This window comes from Corticium candelabrum, chromosome 19, assembly GCF_963422355.1.
Source record: "Corticium candelabrum chromosome 19, ooCorCand1.1, whole genome shotgun sequence".
Taxonomy (NCBI): Eukaryota; Metazoa; Porifera; class Homoscleromorpha; order Homosclerophorida; family Plakinidae; genus Corticium; species Corticium candelabrum.
The window spans coordinates 2,944,254-2,961,753 of record NC_085103.1 but is presented as its reverse complement, the minus strand read 5'-3'; the positions used below and the strand labels follow the sequence as shown (position 1 = coordinate 2,961,753).

Here is a 17,500-nt window from a genome sequence, read left to right as displayed (position 1 = left end):
CTTCCGTCTCGTGTCCCCATACCTTCTTGGTGTTGAATTGTTCATATTTTGACATGTCGCGTTCGAGGCCGCGTTGCAGGGCCATTGCTGCCGCGGCGATCGCAAGTTCGCCGATTTTCTCGACTGATCCGTCGTGTCGTGAGTCCATGTAGTTTGGTATGTCGGTTGATGATGCGGATTTGCTCGGTTTTGTGTGTTGACCATCGGTAGTTGGAGTCGTGACGAGACGTACTTGTGGGACTTTGACTGTTGTGCGTTGAAGATCGATTTCTTTGCCGTGGACGTCATGCCTGTAGTCCTGCACAAAATTTAAAAATAAAAAATAATGAGTAAATGAACAAAAATAGAGTGAAAATAATAAAAATAGAAAATAATGAATAAATGAACAAAAGTAGAGTAAAAACAATAAAAATAAGAAATATATACAAAAATATAAAAAATAAAAAAAATAAAAAAGACACATAAGTGTTATGTAAGAGACTTAAGGAGTGTACTGTCACACTATGAGGATATTGATTTCAAGGCTCTAAACAATGCAAATTCCAAGTCGTTCTTGACTCATCACTTCTACGGAAAAGCAAGGCTGAAAGTAACTTACGAGACAAACACGTCTCAACTCAGTCTCCGCCAGACATTCTGGGGCATGCCTTATGGCAATACCTAACCAGAAACTAGGCCTGGTCATGTCTACTCAGGAACTTATGGTTGCTCTTCGTATGTGGCTTGGCATTCCTGTGTTTCCATCTCCTCCTTCGTCCGTTAGGTGTCCTTGTGGTACTGTCGTCGATCCACATGGAGATCACGTCTTGGATTGTGGTCATGGCTCAATAAGAAATAAAAGGCATGACACACTTTGTGATGTCATTTTCAACACAGTTCTTGTGGACAACCACAACTGCAAGAAGGAGCAACGGTGCAACAGCCACAACAATGCCAGACCAGGGGATGTGTTTCATCCTGACTTCCTGCAGGGCCAAGCTGCATATTTCAATGTGACCATTAGGAATTCCCTACAGGCATCATATCTCCTAGAATCAGCCACCCAACCAAGAGCAGCAGCTGCTGGAGGAGACTCCGAGAAGATTGCAAGGCATGAAGACGAAGTTAACATAGCTGGATGTGACTTTTATCCTCTAGTTGTAGAGACACTGGGAGTTTGGTCTCTCAGTTCTTTAGAGATTTTAAAAATTATAGCGATTTTAAAAATTATAGCGGTATAATGCTAAACTGATTTTGGACAGACTAGCCATCTGTAATGTTGACAATGTTATGTGGGAGTATGTGTGATTTGTTTGCCCACTGTTAGTGGGTAAAATAAAAGAATAAAAAAACTAAATTACCAAAATAAAAAATTAAAAATAAATAAACAAAAATAAAATTAAATAAATAAATAAATAAATTACAAAATAAAATAAAAAACAAAAATTAAAAAATAAATAAACAAAATAAAAAAGAAAAAATTAAAGTGGCTTAGTGGTTAGCAACAATGGCTACCACTCCTTGGTTTAAATTATGAAACTTGTCTGTCTTTCTCTCTCATCTTTCTCTAGCTTTATCCATGAGACTATGACTCATTTCAGTCGTTGGGGAGTTTCTGTGATCTGGCGAACGATCCGTTGACAATGATGTTCAGTGCTTTCCTGGTGGTCATTGATATCCACTAGGCATGCTGTCCCAATGTTCGTGGTCACCGTAATGCCTGCAATCTATATCGAATTGGCTAGTCATTGATCGCCGTGCGGACTACACAGAAACATGTACCCTGCTGGGCTCACCTGCCGGGTTGGTGGGTGCCCAGATGGGGGTAAAGACCCCACTTGCCCATCATGGAGGGGCATAGTGACACAAATAAACAAAATAGAAAATAAAAAATTAAAAATAAAAAATAAATAAATGAATAAATAAACAATAAATAAAACAAACCAATAAAAACATAAATACATAATATAAATAAAAATGTATATAAACTTTTATTGAGACACTAATTTATTTAACTAACTAAACTAAGCTAATACTACTTACATGTACACACACAATGATGAGATGGCTTATATGATGCTGTTACCTGTAGACTAGGATAGTACGTCAGTTTGCCTTCGGTCAACGTCACAAACTTCTTCTTCCACTCTTTAGTGAGACCACTCTTAGTCTTCTTCCAAAGGTCTCCCTAAGACAGACCAGATCAGATGATCCACTGTGTAACAGGTTAAGATCGAAAACTACAAGCAATTCGTTTTACTTCGTGTACAAGCTCAAATGCATTCAAATAAATTAATGTCAATAAAATAAAAATTAATTAGTGTTGGGGTGTTATATACAAATTTTTTCGAAAAACTTTAGTGTAATTAATTAATGTCAATAAATTAACAATTGATTAGTGTTGGGAGGTGTTATATATAATTATATATAAAAAATTAAAAAATTAATGTCAATAAATTAATTAATGTCCATAAATTAATGTCAATAAATTAACAATTAATGTAAAATAATGTCAATAAATTGATATCAATAAACTAAACAATAATTAGTGTTGGGGAGGTGTTATACATAAAAAAAATTTTAAAAAATTAATGCCAATAAATTAATGTACATTAATTAATGTCAATAAATTGATATCAATAAACTAACAATTAATGTAAAATAATGTCAATTATTGATATCAATAAATCATTGTCAATGAAAAACATAGCGATGTGAAAACTTTACTGAATTTAGTGAAGCGACTGATTTGTTGTCGCTAATTGCGATCGACACTTACAATCTGTACGCTACAGCCTACTAGTACACACACTACAGTATACAATACATCTACCGCATACCACCCTACCTGTTTAATCGGAACACTTCGACCTTTGCCAAACACAGCCGCCACTTTCTCTCCCGATCCGGTAATCTTTGATCCACTACTCGACTAAACACCGACACACAATCAACACACTCGATCATCGACCATCACATCACTACCAATTCCGTACCGGAAACAATGCTGACTTCCTCTTCGACTTACGAATCGACTGCGGCGAGTTGTTGTGGAACTCACCGCCGAGCGATCGCGTCAACGACACGCCCGGCGAACCGGACTTCACGGGTGACAACATTTGCATGGCGTTGTTCCTCATCAGTACCATTTTCCTACAGACTACGCACGTGGTCAGTAATGCACTTCATGACGACGACATCGAACCGACTGACTTTCACGAAATATGTAATCAACATTCACTCCGTGTTTAGCGTTAGCTTCCATGTATGGACACTGTAGAGGTTCCTTGCTGTCGGCCGTCGCACGTCGGACGTCGATTGAACTCACGCGTCTCGGCTTCGAGTCGGTTATGGCATCTATTGTTATATAATTAGTATATCATGATGAGATTGAATTGAGAAGGCAGGCAACCTTGTGTGCCAACGAGTATGATGGGCATGTCTTGGACTTGTTTCTCTTGACTGATTTTGTCGTAGTAGGTTAGCGCCATGTGGAAGCTTGATTCGTCGCACACATTGAAGACGAGAAGAAATGCATCCGTCCATTTGATGACCTACGGCAATGAGAAATGTCATCCTGTTGACCTGTAAATCTTGTTTGTGTGTACACATGTGTACACTGTGACACACACACACACACACACACACACACACACACACACACACACACACACACACACACACACACACACACACAAACAGTGGCACACACACACACACACACACACACACACACACACACACACACACACACACACACACACACACACACACAGTGACACACAGTGACACACACACACACACACACACACACACACACACACACACACACACACACACACACACACACACACACACACACACACACACACACACACACACACACACACACACACACACACACACACACACACACACACACACACACACACACACACACACACACACACACACACACACACACACACACACACACACACACACACACACACACACACACACACACACACACACACACACACACACACACACACACACACACACACACACACACACACACACACACACACACACACACACACACACACACACACACACACACACACACACACACACACACACACACACACACACACACACACACACACACACACACACACACACACACACACACACACACACACACACACACACACACACACACACACACACACACACACACACACACACACACACACACACACACACACACACACACACACACACACACACACACACACACACACACACACACACACACACACACACACACACACACACACACACACACACACACACACACACACACACACACACACACACACACACACACACACACACACACACACACACACACACACACACACACACACACACACACACACACACACACACACACACACACACACACACACACACACACACACACACACACACACACACACACACACACACACACACACACACACACACACACACACACACACACACACACACACACACACACACACACACACACACACACACACACACACACACACACACACACACACACACACACACACACACACACACACACACACACACACACACACACACACACACACACACACACACACACACACACACACACACACACACACACACACACACACACACACACACACACACACACACACACACACACACACACACACACACACACACACACACACACACACACACACACACACACACACACACACACACACACACACACACACACACACACACACACACACACACACACACACACACACACACACACACACACACACACACACACACACACACACACACACACACACACACACACACACACACACACACACACACACACACACACACACACACACACACACACACACACACACACACACACACACACACACACACACACACACACACACACACACACACACACACACACACACACACACACACACACACACACACACACACACACACACACACACACACACACACACACACACACACACACACACACACACACACACACACACACACACACACACACACACACACACACACACACACACACACACACACACACACACACACACACACACACACACACACACACACACACACACACACACACACACACACACACACACACACACACAGACACACACACACACACACACACACACACACACACACACACACACACACACACACACACACACACACACACACACACACACACACACACACACACACACACACACACACACACACACACACACACACACACACACAATGCGATGCGATGTGATGCGATGCTAGCAACCAATTATCACTACGCCCAACCACACGTTACAGTTACTGGTATGTATGCAACAGTTACACAAACCACATTAGAAGAATCACTAAAGTGTAATTAGAGATATGAATATAAATGGCCAGTCATCGCCCAAGGCAACATAGACAATTGACACAACAGGGGAAATTAGCAAGAGGTGCAGAGTTGGCAACGTTGGGTGTGTAAAAATATTTGTTTTCCCAAGTATAGACGTGTGTGTGTGTGTGTGTGTGTGCATGTGTGGTGTGGGTGTGTGTGTGCGTGGGTGTGTGCATGTGTGTGTCGTGTGTGTGTGTGTGTGTGTGTGTGTGTGTGTGTGTGTGTGTCGTGTGTGAGTGTGTGTGCGCACGCGCATGTGTGTTGAACAATTACAAAATAAATTCATAGAAACACGACACACACAGACACCAGTCTGTATTGCTACGGCACAACCTAAACATCCTAATTCCTTCGCTACTTGCCACTTGCCTTAACCCCAAGATAAACTACAAAGAAATCTGAATGAAAACGTATTACCATACTAATTGCATGTGGTGTACCACAAATGTCCGAACAAGGCCATCTGATCAACAACCCTGAGGTGGTTAATTAATTAATAATTAAACAGTGAAAACATGCTTACCAAAATCATTAATCACAAACGTCCGATTAATTACAGGGCCATGGGAACCGGTCCAGTAACTGAGTTAGTCCAAACAATTTTTCAAAAACTGAACTTATGCCAGTCAGCGATCACCCAAAACTCCCAGATATAAAAGTATAGGTAATTAAATAACTAATATATTTACAATTTGAATGAAAGTGGAATAGAGTTTCTTGACTCAATCGCTATGTATACTGCCCTTAGATTGTGGAGTAAAACGTCTTTGTGTAGCCACGTATCAGAGTAATCATCGGTAACTAAGCAAGAGTAATTAGTCAAGAGGCCATTGTGCATTGGTTTGGTATGTACTGTGTACCAGTATGCTCAACATCTTGTGTCACTATGTCCCACGCCTTCATAAGGCCAGACCAATCTAAATGCTTCCTACTGGCCTATCTAAACAAGTGGCCTCCATAAGAGGGACATCCTAGTGTAGCTTGATGCTTTTGACGACGACAGATTGTCGTCTTAATTAATTAACTATTAGCATGTAGAGTGTAAACTGGTGCACGAACAGCATAGGTGCGTGCTTTCGATGTGAGTGTCATCAACATGCATTGTCGGTCTACTGTGCTGTATTTCGTTGCACTCTTGCCAAGCACGGTCTGCACAAATGAAATCATACAATAACTGCCTCTCCCTGAATAATGGCCCCTGGGTGAAGGACATAACGTCGGTTAGATTTTTTGAACACTTGGATGCTGCATGCTGTTAGAGAAGTTATGACTCACTTGACAGACAAACTGCCTACTGGGCCTCAGCATGACATCACTCTGACGGTGTCACACTGGCAGGCAGTTGAAGAGATTACACGATATCAGCACACACTGTGACATTAATGAAATGTTGTGTGTGTGTGTGTGTGTGTGTGTGTGTGTGTGTGTGTGTGTGTGTGTGTGTCACAGTGTGTGTGTGTGTGTGTGTGTGTGTGTGTGTGTGTGTGTGTGTGTGTGTGTGTGTGTGTGCCTGCCCAAGAATCAAAACAAACTCATACAACAGACGTCACACCCTGTTCCTCACCAGTACTAAACACACACTAACTACACACTCATTACACCGTCACTACACACACCAACAATACACCACTACAACTCACCTGAGGAGACGGCGTCCCAGTGATGTCACGAATCAACAGAAGTCGAGTCTTCCCATCAACAATAACATCCCTCTTGAACTGATCATACTTGACTAAATACGACCCTCACATGTAAACATACCAACACAACCCAACAACCACACACCTACCGATCTTACTCGAATCATAATTCGGAGACAATCCATTCAAATAGCGATGAATCACGAGTGTCTTGCCCGAGCTTGGATTTCCAACGACACTCTACAGACAGACAGACAGATACACATGCACGCACACACACGCACACATGCACACACACACCACACACACACACACACACACACACACACACACGCAAGCACGCACGTGCACACACCACACACACACACACACACACACACACACACACACACACACACACACACACACACACACACACACACACACACAAAGGTTAATTAAGAACATGTCATCATCAATGATGCATCATCATCCAATAGACCAGATAGTATCACAAAATAACACAAATAAGTGAAACAAAACATACCAGCAAAAACCACTGGCAACAAGTGTCATGCATTATCTGACATCCAACAAAAAAGGAGAAGAAAACTTTAAGGATCCACACAGTCGTCCAACGACTCTACTGGGGATTAGCTAAGGCAACTACTCACTGCACTGCTACAATAACACACAGCCTTGCTACAATAACACACAGTCTTGCTACACCATCACACTGTGTTGCTACAATAGCACACCTGCATTGCTACAGTTGCATCCGCCGTTGCTACAATAGTATCTACATACACTGCGTTGATACAGTAATTGTCTCCACATATACTGCACTGCTACTACATACACTGTGTTGCTACAATTGTATCCACATATACGACGTTGCTACCTACAAGTGCATCATCATCCAGATAGTAACTTATCACAGAATAGCAATCGAAATGAGTGAAACAAAAACAGGAAAAACCATTCACAACAGCAACAGATGTCATGCATATCTCAATATTGAAAAAAAAACTATAGGGATCCACACTGACGTTCAATGACTTCAAGGACTCGCTATGGCAACCACTCACTGCATTGGTACACTAACACACTGCATTGCTACAATGTATCTGCCGTTGCTACAGTACAATTGTATCTACACACACTGTGTGTGTGTGTTGCTACAATGGTACCGACATCACAGAGGAGAGCGGACACTGACCGGTGTCATCACTGAAATCAGTGGACAACCGTCCGCTTGCGCGCCGTGCCTCTTTCATTCACCCCACGGCGACTAATGGAAGGAGGCGACCACACGCCTACATGCATCCACACACCGTCGTGCGTCCACACACGTCACACAGAGCGACTCACCAACCGCAGCTCGTTTGACCCACGCGGAAACGTCCACTCCTGCGACTCCTTCAAGTACGCTAGACGAGAGAAAGAGAAGAAGAAAAAGACAAACAGCATGAGATTTACGCAAATACGCCCATCGTCACAACGTCGACGACCGAATTCACTCACTATCCGACCATATTACAACATACGTGGCATAAATCCTGTCCGTCCGAGCGATTTTTCGTGCCTCTCTCTGTTGGAGTCGACACTCCGGCCGCCCTTCAGTCTGTTTCTCAGACTCCATCGTCGCATGAACGACGCCGTGAGCGGCTCGTCGAGACTCTGCGAGCGTCGAGTCGATTTCGAGCGTTTGAGAGGCGTCGGCGACTTCTTCTGGCGTCCGCAGTAGGCGAGCGGGAGCGTGTCCATTTTCGCCACGTCGAGCATAGCATTGATGGTAGGACGAAATCGAGAGGTTGTTAGTGCGTTAGACTAACTCCTTCCGTCGGGTTTTCTCACTCTACGTACTTCTAGGCAGCGATTTCGAGGGGAGAAACCGGTACATTGGATGCTGACAACCGGTTGACAGGTATCCTATTACACTCTAATTTGCTCGACTTCCTGGGCACGGCAGTAGAGTTGAATACGATTGTGGCGTGTATGGCACGCTTCCGGACGTGTCGTGCTATTTCCGATGTAAGACATTAGAGCAAACGAGCAGGCGAGGCACATTTACGCGGCATGATACAACAGACCAGGACTGTACTGTACTGACCAGATGACTGAATGCGCCAGTTCTTTCATTTTGAGAGTAGGACTGCAGCGCATACTATGCTCATTTTATCTTCCGTTTAGGTGTACAATTATCCTCAAATTATGCTCACACAACTTGCCCTTGGCTCAAAGTGGCTTCTTAGTTAGACAGTTAGGCAAACTGGCTTGGTATTCCAGCAAAAATGATTTGTCAGACCATCGTTGACAGGTAGCCACTACCCTCTAAATACACTCGACTTCCTGGGCAGGGCAGTCGAGTTGAATGCGATTTGTGGCATGTATGGCACGCTTCTGGCCGCACTAAATATCAGAGCCGTCGGGAAAGTGAAACGGCCTAACGCGCGTTACGTAAGCGTAACTTAACGCACGCTACAATCAGGAGGACTTACTACTGTAACTCAAAGCATGCTCTAATTAACTCTAAGAAAAAATTGAAACATACTAAAAATTCAATTAATTAAGCTGTGTAGAGTCCGTGTCAAGAGCTGAAAACGCAAAATAGGCTAGGTCAATCGTCGGAAATGGCAGTTGGCTTCTTCCACAACATGAAGACATGATGAATCAGATATTGGGTCTGCTCACACTTATCTTGCTCAGATTGATATTGGCTGGTAAAGACGGTCAATAAGTTGTACCAATGCAGTCAAATTCAGTTGAAACCAGTTGAAACATACACACAACATTGTTGATCCTCCCCCCCCGTCACCCCACTTCAGACCGCCCTGGATATATTAGAGTACACATGCAGGCAAGGCAATATTTATGCGGCATGATTATAGAACAAACCGGGACTGTACAGTACTGTACAGTACTGTACTGCCCAAATAACCGGTTGCGCAGTCATTTTATGCGGACCACAGGACTGCGCATAGTATGCTCGTTTCTGCTGACCCACAATTATGATCACATTGTGTTGACCTAACTTGGCTCAAGTGGCTTGTTAGAGTAACAACAAAACCAAACTACAAGTCTTGGCATTTCCAGCTTAAAACGATGTCGGTTGTTAGTTGCCGTTTGCTATACTCTAACATCAATGCCTCCCGCAATCTCCAAGTTCTCCGCCATATTGCTCTAGAAGACTACGCCCGGCGAATGCCATTTGTAGCGTGTAGTGCACGCTTCCGGGGGTGTCGTGACATTTCCGATGCAATATATTAGAGCAAACGAGCAGGCGAGGCAATAGTTTATGTGGCATGATACAACAGACCGGGACTGTACTGACTCAATGACTGAATGCGCAGTCATCTCATGCCGACATGCGCAGTCATTTCACGTTGACAGAATAACCAAGCGCTGGTGTCTCGTTCGTATCGCGAGATGCACGAGTGTTCGGTCGTCTGACGTCGTACGAAACGAGAATCCGTGCGATTCGCGTCGCGTCTGTCATGCTGCATGCCTGTGTTGTAGTGAACTTACTCTCCAGGCGACTGAGGTGGCTCTGCACGCTGCCGCGCACGACGACGTCGCCGATGTTCTGCGTTTCTCGTTGCACGGCGTCGATGGTCGTTCGTACGGCTCGAAAGCGCTCGATTTCGCGTCGAACAATGTCGTCGTCCGAGGACGCCGACATGAACAGAGACAAGCTCCCACGCCCACAAGGAGTGGTTGAGGTCCCGTATAAGAAGACGGGTGGCGTGCGAGATGCAGCGTCGCCGAGGACGAATGGGCGATTGCTGACTTCAACGGATGAATTACCGTCCATTGCCGTGAGGTAATACCAATACCAATGTCGCAATCTGTCGATGATGAAGCCGTAAGTACCTCGGCGGGTGGAGCCGCGAGAGATTGCGCATGCGTGCACATTTATGCTTCACATTACCACAAAAATGCTCTTGATAAGGAAAGTAGCCTTAGAGTTGCCTGAGAAACATAATAAACAGCTGCTAGGAAATACACGTGTACAGTAGACCATTCCACGAGTATTGTATGTTCGTGTTGTTTGCATATGCAGAGCTTTCAATGCTGTCTACTAATTTTTTTTATTTTTATCAACATAATTCTTGTATAATATTAATAATTAATAATAAATAATTAATAGTATGTGTCGCTATGCCCCTCCATAACGGGCAAGTGGGGTCTTTACCTCATCTGGGCGCCCACCAACCCGGCAGGTGAGCCCATCGGGGTACATGTTTCTGTGTAGTCCACACAACGATCAGTGACTAGCTAATTTGATATAGACTGCAGGCATTACGGTGACCGCGAACATCGGGATAGCACGCCTAGTGGGTATCAACAACCACCAGGAAAGCACTGAACGTCATCGTCAACGGATCGTTCACCAGACCACAGAAACTCCCCAATGACTGAAACAAGTCATAGTCTCATGGATAAAGCTAGAGAAACATGAGAAAGAAAGACAGACAAGTTTCATAATTTACTGTCGTCACTGGGGTTTGAACCCCTAAACCATGGAGTGGTAGCCATTGTCGCTAACCACTAAGCCACGGCGGTGACTATTATTAATAATAATTAATAATAATATAATTAAATTTATTATTATTAATAGTATAGTTATTAATTTTTATCAATGATTAAATTAATTAATATTAATAACATAATTATACTAATTCAATATTCTCATCAATAATTACATTAATTAATATTAATAACATAATTATACTAATTCAATATTCTTATCAATAATTACATTAATTAATATTAATAACATAATTATACTAATTCAATATTTTTATCAATAATTACGTTAATTAATATTAATAACATAATTATACTAATTCAATATTCTCATCAATAATTACATTAATTATTCTTAATAATATACCCCAGGTATATGCACCACAATAATGGGTAAACTAAAATAACACATCCGGGTTGTTAATTAAATGGTTATTAATTAATTAAGTTATGCAAGAAATTCACCAGACCCTTTCCTGCTGGAAAGCATGATGACCGGAGAGGGGAGAGGTCTGGCTACGCAAGACTCATACTAAGGGCCAAACAAACGTCAGGAATGTTGTTACCATGGCAATAGAGCCAAACTTGGCCACACAGGACTGTCGTTTGTTTCCAGGAGGCACCAAGACTCAAACCCCTATTCTGTACAATTTTCTGCAATAGATACGTTATGAGAAAAATAAAAAGTGAATATAGCATTAGACATCAATGTGCCATTAATTAATTAATTATATCAAATTGATCAAAGATTTTTAGTTACATGTGTAGTGAGTAGACTCTAGACTCTTGCCCAGTCCCCTAGGTTGCTACACCACGTGCGCTAACTGTCACACACACACACACGTGTGTGTGTGTGTGTGTGTGTGTGTGTGTGTGTGTGTGTGTGTGTGTGTGTGTGTGTAGGTCCATGTGGTTTCACACGTGTCATTGGCTTATGCATGAAGAATGACACCATGTGTGAAACCACGTGGATCTATACACACGTGGTGTAGCAACCTTGCAGGAAGGAGGACTGGGCAGGAGTCTAAGAGTCTCGTCTGTTGAACTCTAGAACTTGGCTCCTGCAAAATACAATATCAGAGAATGTGGAGTCTACATTCACGTTGGCCCCAGGCACTAAGTCTCTTAATGCCACACCCACGCGTGGCTCCACACAGGCCTAGGTGGACCACCTGTAGTTCTGAATGTAGCTCTGAAAAAACTGCATAGGAATTAATGTCTATGACATGAACGAATCAGACAAACTCATTACAAAACAACATTCTAATCAAACAATTAAACATAAATTAATAAATCAATATATTGTCCCGAATTATCAAATAACATCCGGTTCAGTTAATATCAATAAATTCTAAAAGTTCGCCTTTCTCGCCTGTACATGTCGTCGTGTCTATCAATCGCTCGTTCGCGACCTTAGTTTGTCTCGAAGTCGTCGGAATTCGTCGGCTACGTTCGGCAATCGCAACTCCTTGTAGTTCTGTTCGACGTAAATTCCGGCCGCCGCCCCCACCAGGAGTCCCACCACCAGAGTCTTATTGATATGAGACACGATGATTCCGGCAGCAAACCCCTTCAAAAAACTTGTCCCTAGCACTTCTTTCTTCTGAGCACTAGAGCCGTACTCAGTGTCGGCCATCTTACGCACCCTTGGAGTCCCAACAGTACAAAATCGTGTGCGCGCAGGCTTCGTGATTTTGCACGAAAGCTTGCAGACGTATGTACTGTACTAGATAATAGCAGTTTTAATACCTAAAGGTTACTTTACTGTTTGCTTTTATGTTATTTACGTCAGAGCGAAGAGATTTAGTAGCTCGTCTGTACGGATACCAACTCTCCATGCACTTAGTACAGTAGTAGTCTGGTGTAGCAATAATGTGTTTAACATAGTCGTTTTCCTTCGAGTCGGTGGTGCTACGTCTTGGGTTAATCTCGTTAATAGATACTTGATATCCGGGATAATTATATCCGGGATAATTATGTTAATAGATATCAAGTACTATTAACATAATTAACCCGGATATCAGGTATCCGGGTTAATTATGTTAATCCATACTTGATATCCGGATATCAATGTCTAGGTTCCAGCCCGTCTCTCCATCCGGCTCTTTCATACATATTTGCTCGGTCAGGCATAACTGTCTGGAAGTGGATAAGGGGAGGGCCTGGCTATCCTATACCCCCAAAAATTGTGTCGCTAGCCACGCCCCCTTCAAGTTTAAGGCTGCCGAGACTAACCAAGAAGTTGCATTGCTGGAAAGCGATTGAAGAAGGCCACAAAACAATAGAATCTAAAACATCCCAACTATAGCCGCAAGAATGTGTATATACATCGTTCTCATTAATTAATTAATTAATTAATCTAGGCAGTAGTACGTAGAAGTTCTGTGTGTTTACATTTGTTGCACTTTGCTTATCTAGGTGTACTGTAATTAATTAATTAATGGCTTCTACTCAAGCAAGCGGATATTTAAATCTTGATAAACATATATTATTTAACACTTATTACGATAAAATTTATTGATATTAATGATATTGTAGGCGTGTCAAAAAATTTAAAGTCCCGCAAGCTCCCGCATTTTCCCTGCACACTCACGCATTTTCGTTCAGTTAGGTTGGCAGGTCTGACATACCTACAACAGGAAGCGTACCCTTTCAACGATAGGCTGGTCTACAAGCAAAAGCAAACTGTAACTGCAACACTACAAAATTCATTATTTATTTGCATGGTCATGTGTTACGCAGGAGGCACGGTCGTACATCACGTGACCGGCCTGCACTACTATACAGTACCTTAGCGTTTCACGCCTCTGGTAATATAAAATACATGTACAACGCCCTATAGTGCGGTTGCTAAGTTTAGTTGCTATGTCTGACAGATTTCAAGCAAAAATATGTTTGTAAAGTATTGTTGTGAACACGTTACGTTTGGTTGTCCTTCTTGGAGCTCTCTACGCTAGCCATTAACGTCGGCACAGGTAGCTTAGAATCCCTAGAGAAACATATCATTGACTAGTGAAACAGATAGAATGTATGTATGTATGTATGTATGTATGCATGTATGTATGTATGTATGTATGTATGTATGTATGTCCACGAAGGTTGCAGTTTACAAAGCAGTAGTCTTATCAGTTCTATTGTACGGTTGCGAGTCATGGACCCTTCTTCGTCGTAACCTCAAAAGTTTGGAGAGTTTTCATCTGCTATGTCTTCGCCGCATATGTGGAATCCAGTGGACTGACTATATACCCAACACAGAAGTGTTATCTCGTTGTAACATCAGTGGCATTGAATCTTTTGTTATGAAATGCCAATTTCGCTGGGCTGGTCACATGTCTCGAATGCCTAATGATAGAATTCCCAAACAACTCCTTTTTGGTCAACTGGAACAGGGCCATCGTCATCAAGGTGGTCCTAAATTACGTTATAAAGATTCTATCAAGGCTAATATGAAATCTTGTGGGATTGACTTCCTGCATTTTGAGAAACTATCGAGTGATAGAACAAACTGGAGATCTCTCTGCCATTCATCACTCCAACAGTTTGAAGAAAATCATATTAGACATCTTCAAGCTCAACGTCAGAAACGGAAAGAACAAATTGTTCCTACCAACAAGTCATTTGTTTGCCAATCTTGTGGCAAAGAATGCCGTTCAAAAGCAGGTGGTAAATCCCACCAGAGACACAGAGGACACTAAAGAGAGTCATCACTGTTATCAGTGGACATGCCATCATGTATGTATGTATGTATGTATGTATGTATGTATGTATGTATGTATGTATCTGTTTTGTGCGTTCTGGACGAGAGAGTGGGTTTGGATCTGCACACCCCTGGCTCACTATAATCTCTTCATTGTGCAGGTTCCTTTAGTGTTTCCAAGAAACATTAAAGAGTCATCACTGAAATCAGTGGACATACCATCATGTATGTATGTATGTATGTATGTATGTATGTACATGTATGTATGTATGTATGTATGTATGTATGTATGTAGAAACATTAAAGAGTCATCACTGAAATCAGTGGACATACCATCATGTATGTATGTATGTATGTATGTATGTGGCTCAATTGGTTAGACTGTGTAGTTGGAGATTGGCAACATTCGGGACCTTTGGGTCAGAGTTTGAGTGTGGGAGGGCCACATATATAAATTTCCTTGGACAAGGAACTAACATACAATTGCCTCTCTCTCCGGAGTGTCAGTTCTGTCCAGCATGTATGAAGTATGAAGTATGAAGTACAGCAAGTATGACGTAGCTAGTGACATGATAGAGTGACTGTTGAAAGTTTAGAGTATAGCAAGTTTAGTCATTGCAGTATCGAACCTGGGCCTTAGGGGCTCTTGTATGTACGTATGTACAAAAAAATGTATATACATATGCATGCATGTATGCATGCATGTATGCATGTATGTATGTATGTATGTACAATTGCCTCTCTCTCCGGAGTGTCAGGTTCTGTCTACATCAAGTATCTACGGCAAGTACAGCAAGAGTGAAGTACATCATAGTGACTTCTGATAGTGACTTCTGCTACAGTAGTGTTAGATTGCAGTGTTAGATTGCGGTGTTAGATTGCGGTGTTAGATTGCAGAATGGTGATTGCAGTATCTAACCTGGTCCCTAAGGGTCCTTGTAAACAAAACAAAAAAATGTATGCATGTATGTATGTATGTATGTATGCATGCATGCATGTATGCATGCATGTATGCATGCATGTATGTATGTATGTATGTATGTATGTATGTATGTATGTATGTATGTATGTATGTATGTATGTATGTATGTATGTATGTATGTATGTATGTATGTATGTATGTATGTATGTATGTATGTATGTATGTATGTATGTACAAGAAACATTAAAGAGTCATCACTGAAATCAGTGGACATACCATCATGAATGTATGTATGTATGTATGTATGTATGTATGTATGTATGTATGTATGTATGTATGTATGTATGTATGTATGTATGTATGTATGTATGTATGTATGTATGTATGTATGTATGTATGTATGTATGTATGTATGTATGTATGTATGTATGTATGTATGTATGTATGTATGTATGTATGTATGTATGTATGTATGTATGTATGTATGTATGTATGCATGTATGTATGCATGTATGTATGTATGTGTACACACTTTGATGCTGTCACGCCAACGTTTCGGTTCGGTTCATCATCGTGGCTAAAGCTCTGGCAGTTGTAGTAGACAGAGAGGTCGTGGATTATTTGCCGATGTTCTTTCTTCATTACGGGAAATGCATATCGCCGCACACTGTCTGACTATATACAAAGAGACAAATAGTAAGCATTGTGACATGTCAAAGTCGTGTGTGTGTGTCTGTGTGTGCATGTGTGTGTGTCTGTGTGTGCATGTGTGTGTGTCTGTGTGTGTGTGTGTGTGTGTGTGTGTGTGTGTGTGTGTGTGTGTGTGTGTGTGTGTGTCCGTCCATCCATCCGTCTGTCTGTCCACATTCCAAAATATATTTGAGAGAACTGGAGCTCATGTAGTCATCTCAAACATAATACCATAAGACAGTAAAATAACAGCAAACCACAAATAAGACAACGACAACACATACACACATACCTGTCGCATACCACACAAAGCCAACAAAGTCAAACAACACAACAGTTCGTTCTAACCTTCCTTGCCCTCTCCACAACATTGATGAGTTCACTCTCTATCCTGGCCGTTATGACAGGCTCCTTCCTACAAAATATATATGTATATATATATATATATATATATATATATATATATATATATATATATGAAATTGTGTTCAAATGAGCTTTGTTAAACTTCCATTTTTATTAATTAAGGAGTTGGTATATACATATATATATATATACAT

The 17,500-nt window shown here is 42.0% G+C and overlaps 2 protein-coding genes across 6 annotated transcripts in view; both read right to left on the bottom strand.

The window, feature by feature from the left end:
• Positions 1 to 10,823, bottom strand: part of LOC134194517 (arf-GAP with GTPase, ANK repeat and PH domain-containing protein 3-like) — a 15,827-nt gene extending 5,004 nt beyond the window's left edge. Inside the window, exons 1-10 of one of the 3 annotated variants that reach the window (XM_062663457.1) lie at positions 10,630 to 10,823; positions 8,473 to 8,531; positions 7,272 to 7,362; positions 7,123 to 7,214; positions 3,392 to 3,533; positions 3,193 to 3,336; positions 2,976 to 3,139; positions 2,828 to 2,911; positions 2,066 to 2,167; positions 1 to 298 (exon numbers count right to left, since the gene is read on the bottom strand). The exon at positions 1 to 298 is cut by the window's left edge and continues 425 nt beyond it. In XM_062663457.1, coding sequence (XP_062519441.1) covers positions 1 to 298; positions 2,066 to 2,167; positions 2,828 to 2,911; positions 2,976 to 3,139; positions 3,193 to 3,336; positions 3,392 to 3,533; positions 7,123 to 7,214; positions 7,272 to 7,362; positions 8,473 to 8,531; positions 10,630 to 10,783 — 1,330 coding nt within the window. In that variant the 5' untranslated portion in view covers positions 10,784 to 10,823. Of the gene's footprint in view, positions 299 to 2,065; positions 2,168 to 2,827; positions 2,912 to 2,975; positions 3,140 to 3,192; positions 3,337 to 3,391; positions 3,534 to 7,122; positions 7,215 to 7,271; positions 7,363 to 8,472; positions 8,532 to 8,648; positions 9,489 to 10,629 lie in introns of those variants that run through there. The other 2 variants (XM_062663454.1, XM_062663456.1) reach the window with 2 other exon arrangements.
• A 3,505-nt stretch (positions 10,824 to 14,328) lies between these two features.
• Positions 14,329 to 17,500, bottom strand: part of LOC134194500 (transcriptional repressor NF-X1-like) — a 15,368-nt gene continuing 12,196 nt past the window's right edge. For 2 of the 3 annotated variants that reach the window (XM_062663437.1, XM_062663439.1), the window contains 3 exons: positions 17,289 to 17,355; positions 16,783 to 16,925; positions 14,329 to 14,620 (listed from right to left, as the gene is read on the bottom strand). In XM_062663437.1, coding sequence (XP_062519421.1) covers positions 14,551 to 14,620; positions 16,783 to 16,925; positions 17,289 to 17,355 — 280 coding nt within the window. In that variant the 3' untranslated portion in view covers positions 14,329 to 14,550. The remainder of the gene's footprint in view (positions 14,621 to 16,782; positions 16,926 to 17,288; positions 17,356 to 17,500) is intronic. The other variant, XM_062663438.1, reaches the window with a different exon arrangement.